Source organism: Dreissena polymorpha, chromosome 1 (assembly GCF_020536995.1).
Source record: "Dreissena polymorpha isolate Duluth1 chromosome 1, UMN_Dpol_1.0, whole genome shotgun sequence".
Lineage (NCBI taxonomy): Eukaryota > Metazoa > Mollusca > Bivalvia > Myida > Dreissenidae > Dreissena > Dreissena polymorpha.
Window position 1 is genome coordinate 53,634,941 of NC_068355.1, and position 7,857 is coordinate 53,642,797.

A 7,857-nucleotide genomic window follows, 5' to 3' on the forward strand; every position below is an offset into this window, starting at 1 on the left:
CTGCCATAACTTATCGGCTGTGGCCATGGAGTGACTGGAAATCTTGAACCCGGCGTAAAAGCAGTTCAAGGCATTCAGTATTTATTTGGAGATGCATTTAAAACAATAACTTTAGTTAAAATATATTTTTGTCTGAATATCGGGATATGTTGGCCATATTTTCAATGATTAAATTAGATTGTTTAATCTGTAATGATACAATGACACGCAAACTGTCCATGAAAACAAATGTTACAATGTTTATACACGACAAATTGCACATCATCGTTGCAGGAAATTTTAGTTTCCAAATTTCCAGTTTGATAGTGATGCGCCTGGGATCGTTTTCTTGCGAGAGCGATGGGATACCGAAGAGACCAGTGTAAAACTGATTAACAACAACGCGGTCGGCTTTGTGCACAATGAGCGACCGTCCGTTCTTTTACCAGCCGGACTATCTGAGAGCAGGCGAAGCTATCTGACCAAGTCCGTGATTATATAAGTACATCCCTGAATAAAAGCGGACTGTGTTTATTTGAAACTCAGACTGATACATTTTAAACACTGATGTACGACGTAAATTGTATGTTCTTCTTTAAATGGGAAGAATAAAAATAAAAATGAAAATATTGACACGTAAGAAAAAAAGACAATAAATTTGCTTGAGGTAATTATGTTAGAAACTTGTGTTTCTCGTTATTTAAAATGTTGCCCTTTCATTTACATGAAATTAAGTGGTATCTCCGCTACAAAGAAAAAATAGTCATTGTTAATAGACCGTCTATTCCTAAACAACGTTATTATATGAAGAGCCCGGTTACAAAATCTACACGTCAAGACGTTGCGTTATTTAGGACGTTACAATGGTATACAAATCAAAGGTTATCACAGACTTTTGAAAATTGAAATGAAGAGTGTTATACATCATTTTAATCACAAGAAAAAGATCTTTTATTTGATATAAAAAATGAAAAATCATTTTTTTTGTCAATATTGCAGGTTTTCTCACTACGCGATACATATTCTATATGTTTATATTAGCTATATAAACTCCGTTGTTTGGCCTCTGTGAGGTTTGAACAATGTAGATTTCTTTTTTTATTGGAACAATTATTGCCTTGTTTTTGCTAAGAAATCATCATGATTAATCATGATCATTTGTTGAATGACTGATGTATGTTATGCTGAGAAGACACTTAATCTTTAGATCTGTGCAAATATGTGCAATTAATCTGTTCTGTGTTGTTAATTATTTGTCAGGGATATTTTATGAGACCAACTGTGATATCCGAAGTGAAAGATTCTTCAAGACTGATAACAGAGGAGATATTTGGACCAGTGGTGGTAGTGGTTCCGTTTGATACCATGGCTGAGGTATGATCACAAGAATTGTGAACTTTGTAAAACTTGTTTTAACGTTATTTTTACATCCATATCATTTATTTTAATTTATATATTATTTCCAAAAAAGGTTAATGTAGGCAAACATGAACGGGAAATTAAAATTATTAAAATAATTCAAAATGCTGGTTAATAAATTTTGGAACAATTTGATGTGTGTGTTTGTCTTTTAATTACATAAAAGAGTATTTTATGTGTTTCATGCCTTAAATACGTATCTAAGTTGTAAAGGGTTAAATACGTATCTAAGTGGTAAAGGGTTAAATACGTATCTAAGTGGTAAAGGGTTAAATACGTATCTTAGTGGTAAAGGGTTAAATACGTATCTAAGTGGTAAAGGGTTAAATACGTATCTAAGTGGTAAAGGGTTAAATACGTATCTAAGTGGTATAGGGTTAAATATGTATGTAAGTGGTAACGGGTTTAATACGTATCTATGTGGTAAAGGGTTGAATACGCATCTTAGTGGTAAAGGGTTAAATACGTATCTAAGTGGTAAAGGGTTAAATACGTATCTAAGTGGTTAAGGGTTAAATACGTATCTAAGTGGTAAAGGGTCAAATACATATCTAAGTGGTAAAGGGTTAAATACGTATCTAAGTGGTAAAGGGTAAAGCGGTATAGCTAGTTGTGTGGCAGATATGGCAAATACACAAGTATAATTTCTCAGTGTATGTTTCTTGTTTGGTGCCAGGTGATTGAAAGAGCCAACAGTGTCAAGTATGGGCTGGCAGCCACTGTATGGTCTAGTGATGTCTCTACCCTGCATACTGTGTCACAGAAACTCCATGTAAGTTTAATTTAGGTTTAATTTGCATTTTAAACAATACATAAAGGCACAGTTCTAATGTGTGAATTTGTAATAAGACATTTATCTTGGAATTTACAAAATCTTGGTGATTTTCTGAAACTAAATTGTTCCTATAATGTTTGGAATATATTTTTGAAACAAATATTCAGTCTACCGGTACATGTATAATATTTTTATATTAAGCACTTTTCCATGACTTTTTCATTAACAGTGACTTTATTTTTTTAACAGGTTTACTTTTATTACTTTATTTTGAAACTCTATGCATATATGGACACAGATTAATTTTTTAAATATTCAAAAATACTATCCAGAAAAGCATCCAATTTGTAGTAAAATCAATTTAAATGGTGCAACTTTATATTCAATCTCTATTTTACTTACAATTTGTGAAAATTAATTATCCTGACAGGAAAATTGCTTAAATGGATTAATAAAAAAACAGTTTATTCCAAGATTGATGTCTTATTCTGACTTCTCATAAAAGTGTATTAAATAAACTGTTTGAATAAATCTAATAGCAACTTAAATATAATCACATATTTTTAGTTGTATGTAATATTGTAAAAAATTTTATGATTACTCAATATTTACTTATTCTTAACTTGTATAAATTGAGCTTCGTTGTGTGAAAATTGGTCTTATGCTCCAGCTGTACGGCTTTTCTCAGGACGAATTTGATTCAAGTAGTGCAATAGCCAGTAACTGGTGTGGTCTTAATGTTCGTTGGAAAAGTGTGAGTTGATTAACCCATTTATGCCTAGTGGACTCTCCTATCCTTCTTAATTGGATCAATTTATTTCCAAAATTAAGGATGTCTTGTGTATTTATTTCTATATTTAGAATATTTGTTGCAGAAATTCCTTTAAGCAAATAGCGCAGACCCTGATGAGACGCTGCATCATGCAGCGTCTCATCTGGGTCTACGCTGTTTGCCAAGGCCTTTTTTCTAGACGCTCATAAATGGGTTAACCGAATATCATTTAGGACTTCAATACTGTTAAATACACACACAAATCCAAATGAACCAACAAATGTTTTAGGCAGGGACAGTGTGGGCGAATTGCTGGATGGTGCGAGATCTCAACATGCCATTTGGGGGTATGAAGGAGTCTGGAACGGGACGGGAGAGTGCCAAGGACTCCATAGAGTTCTTTACAGAAGAGAAAACCATCTGTGTTAAACTGTCTTAGGAGAAACATTGTATACAAATAGATACGATTGGCTGATGTTGGTTTGTGTTGGCGGAAGAATGCAATCAATTATTTCATTGTGATCAAAGATAGCAGTTTGTTTTTTAACTGTGCTGTTCTTAACTGCATGACACCCACATCAATAAAGGGATGCTGTGCCAGTTTTGATGATGTATCTCTAATTATTATAAAAGATACTTTGGATTTATTATTTATAATTGATTTATAGATAAACTGAAAAAATATAAGCGCATTCATAAACCAGATCTGTTTTAGTGATTTGCTGTACACAGCTGTTAAACGACAATATGCAGAGTATCTTGAATCATTTCAATCATGCTAAATATATTGATCAAATTGGTAGCATTATTGTTTTTAAATCAATAAAAAATGGTAGCTATGATGTTATTGTTTAAAGCACTTTAAGAACCTATAATTTTTTTGCAATGTTAACACGATAATTATTGCTTTTGTTTTGTCTTTGGTCTAAAGGTTTTTCTTGTTTGATTTCCAGACTGGCCTTGCACTGACCTTGATACTGTGTGCGATGGAATGTGATACATGTAATAGTTCAACATGTTTAGAGTCAATTAAAAAACAATATTCAATTATTTTTTAATTACATCAGGATAGCTAACAACAATTCTTATTTGGTATAAGATAACCAAATGTACATGTTCATATTATGCAATATAGTAATAATTGTTAAATATCAGAACATAGCCTTAAATTATATAAACACAATTATGCATAACACAACTCGTTTACCGGTAATGTATTTAGAGGTGTATAAAAAGAGTGCTTAATATGAACTGTGTTATTATAACTTTAAGAATTGATAAAAGTTTACACTTATATTTTTGGGCTTGTGAAATGTATTGTGTTGAAAAGCTCCATAACCATGTGTTTCAATGTTTCGTTATTGCATGGTGACATTGTGTACCCCCTTGGGGTTGTTATTTACTAAATAAACGCGCCTCTAAAAATTAAAAATTTTGCTATGTTAAGCCATACGCTGCCAGTAAAGCTCAAGACTTGCCTGCATATTTGGGCAGTCTAGTCAACAGCTAACTTGTCAGCTATGAAGTCACATTTGTGGCAGACAGAGTAGCTCCAGATTGCGGATGTGCAGGCTTGTCTGGGGCTATGTCAGATGCATATGGTTGCTCTTATTATGTAATAATACATTCCCATAAAATTAACTTTTCATCCACATCCACATACACATGTGTACACATCCGATAAAACTTAGCAGTGTCATCTATTTCCAAGCGCTATGGGTTCTGTGACAAACTATTCTTATGCCCCCGGTATGATGGTATATAGCAGTCCCACTGTCTGTCCGTCTGTCTGGCATTCTGTTTTCCGGAGGTTTTTAACGCAACGCTTGCATATATTGAGCTGAATTTTGGTCTGTGAGTCTACCTACATGATCTACAGATGAAGTGTTTGTTGCTTTCTGGTCCATTGAAGTTTTGGGCCTTGGTCTTAGAAATTATCTCTGTAATAACTGTTTTCAGGAGTTTTTGTATGCAACACCTTCAGATATTGAGCTTATTTTTGGCCTTGGATTTAACAATTTGCTCTAAAATAGCTTTTGTGCAGCTTCAAAGTGCAGTAGGGGGCATTGTGTTTCACAAACACAGGTCTTGTAAATTTCTAACATGAAATCTGTTAATCATATTTACTTTATGTTTGAAACATAACAATATTATGGCGTTATTATCGACTCAATGTGTCAGTTGGTAGAGAGACGGACTAGTTTCTCTGGTATTAAAACGGCAGTCTGTTAGTATCCAGCACTTGTATAAATATGCAGCGATTATTTACTTGTGAAGTGTATCCCAACATCTGTTAGGCGTAATGTGTCTAAGTATACAGGTGCGATAACATGCTATTCATTCAATGTACAAATACCTTGTTACCTTAATTGTCAGCATGCCAACAAAACACCTGGTACTGATAGTTAATAAAAACTTCTAAATTTAATAAGATGAATATTTTATTATCATTAACATTTACTAACTTTTTGTCTAATCTAAAATTACCTTTAGCTTTTAAAAAAATGGGTACAGATTTTTATTAAAATCTACATTTCATGTAATTCCTTAATAACTTTAATGTGAAAATCATTTCAAGTTTAATTGTGGAAACTTCAATTAAAAAAAATGTGTTTACCTATATTAAACTTTGTACTACATGGCAAAAGCATGTGATAGGAATCTGTATAAAACATGCTTTAAGTACTCTATTCAGGATATTGAAATGTGGGGTTTTATTACAATGTAGAGTTTCTGTGTTCTTGAGCAAAATTATTTTACACTTTCAAACAAAACGTCAGTCAATACTGTGAATGAAGGAAATTTTAAGTCAGTCCCATCTTTATCACAAAATTTATTCCGTTTATATATGTGCCGTTAAATATATATTCACAAAACAAAAATGCAACAAAATAATGCAATAACAAAAGAGGGAATTCATGAACTGTTTGTCCCACTCTCTATCATCTTCACTAAACTCATTTCTAAATCAGTATTCCCATCGTCATGGAAATTAGCAAATGTATGCCCCGTTTTTAAAATGTCCGACCCTTCGATTCCTTCTAACTATCGTCCGATCTCCCTTCTTAGTTGTCTTGGGAAACTCATGAAACGCTGTATCCATAAACATCTATACAACTATCTCATCTCCAATAATCTAATTACACAATTCCAGTCAGGCTTTATGAAAGGTGATTCCACGGTCAACCAACTGACCTTTTCATACCACGATATCCTTAAAGCTCTTGACGAAGGCAAAGAGGTTCGAGCCGTTTTCTGTGATATTACCAAAGCCTTTGACACAGTGTGGCATCCTGGGCTCCTCAAGAAACTATCAGCAGCAGGCATTCAATGTAACCTTATAAATTGGTTAAGGTCTTATTTATCATACCAAAAGCAGCGTGTAGTCAATGGCAGCTCTTCTTTCTGTTGGACTACAGTTGAAGCTGGTGTCCCTCAGGGGTCCATACTTGGTCAACTCCTCTTTCTATTCTACATCAACGACATAGTTACAGACATCCAGGCAAACTCTAGTCTATTCGCCGACGACACCAGTCTATATATAATTGTTGAAGACCCAGCCCCAGCTGCTGTCAGTTTAAATCTTGACTTGTCTCGCATAACCTCATGGTCCAAATCATGGCTGGTCTCATTTAATCCTTCAAAAACCAAATGTATGCTCTTATCAAGAAAACGCATCAAACTACTAATCCACCACTTTTAATGGAACAAACTTTGATTGCCCAAGTCAAAACTCACACCCACCTAGGCTTGGTCCTTTCTGAGGATGCCAAGTGGTCTTCCCACATATCTTTTATTCCTGCAAAAGCCTGGCAGAGAATCGGCATACTTCGATGCCTTAAATATACACTGACAAGGCCAAATCTTGAAGAGATGTACATCACCTTTATAAGACCACTTCTTGAGTATGGCGACATCATTTGAGACAACTGTTCTGTAGCTCTAAAAAATGACATTGAATCGGTCCAAGTTGAAGCCGCAAGGATCGTGACAGGTGCTACAAAATATTGCAACATCGACCGCCTTCTTAAAGACCTAAACTGGGAATCACTCTCCCAACGAAAAAAGAAACATAGTATGATGCAAATATACAAAATGCAGAACAATATTGCACCCTTCTATCTATGCAACCTGATCCCAGTTCGCACATCCCAGGCCTATGACCTCAGATCCCAAAATGGCATACCTCCAGTTTACGCAAATACTCAACTATATTCCAATTCCTTCCTTCCTTCCGCCATTGGAACAATCTTTCTCCTGACGTCAAAAACTCCAATTCACTTCTTGAATTTAAGAGAAAAATCACGCAATGTCCAACAAAGTCGTGTCCACTATTTAACATTGGTGATAGAAGATTACATATCTATCATACTAGTCTGCGACTTGGCTGTAGCTCCTTGAACTACGATCTCCACCGTAGAAACATTACTTCTTCACCGGATGGCATATGTGGTGCCATTGAAACTCCTTCTCACTTCTTGATTCACTGTCCAAGGTATCAGCACATACGACAACATTGTTTTACTAATCTCCCATGCGCAACAACCGTAAATAACCTTCTTAAAAGTGATGAACATTTAACCTATCAGGAAAACACTATATTATTTCTTTGTGTCCAGCAGTTTATTGAAGCAACTAAACGATTTGACTCGTAGAATGATGCTGCTGTGGACGTTGATCCGACCCTAGTAGGGGCCTCTGTGACATAACGCCTCAGTACCTTCTTAATCAACTATCCATTTCGTTTGTATGACATGTATCCACACTACCATGATTCCGTTTTAACTTTGAACCCGATCCAATCACAATCCTAACATTTACGTGAGCGCATCCATGTTCTTGTGGCCGCCTAAATGCTAAACATATATGAGTCAACTCCATCATGGAAAAGAATTAATATAAGCTTTACGCT

General features: G+C 34.7%; 2 protein-coding genes across 7 annotated transcripts in view; both read left to right on the forward strand.

Annotated features, from left to right (window-relative positions):
• LOC127881174 (uncharacterized) overlaps nt 1-1,232 on the forward strand; it is a 7,972-nt gene extending 6,740 nt beyond the window's left edge. For 4 of the 6 annotated variants that reach the window (XM_052428905.1, XM_052428911.1, XM_052428897.1 and 1 more), the window contains one exon: nt 1-1,232. This exon is cut by the window's left edge and continues 120 nt beyond it. The gene's annotated coding sequence lies outside the window, so the exon portion shown is untranslated. The other 2 variants (XM_052428885.1, XM_052428893.1) reach the window with 2 other exon arrangements.
• The window catches only part of LOC127881169 (2-aminomuconic semialdehyde dehydrogenase-like), a 25,027-nt gene extending 20,650 nt beyond the window's left edge, over nt 1-4,377 (forward strand). The window contains exons 8-10 of the mRNA XM_052428867.1: nt 1,240-1,353; nt 2,075-2,170; nt 3,235-4,377. Coding sequence (XP_052284827.1) covers nt 1,240-1,353; nt 2,075-2,170; nt 3,235-3,384 — 360 coding nt within the window. The 3' untranslated portion in view covers nt 3,385-4,377. The remainder of the gene's footprint in view (nt 1-1,239; nt 1,354-2,074; nt 2,171-3,234) is intronic.
• The last annotated feature ends 3,480 nt before the right edge of the window (nt 4,378-7,857 follow it).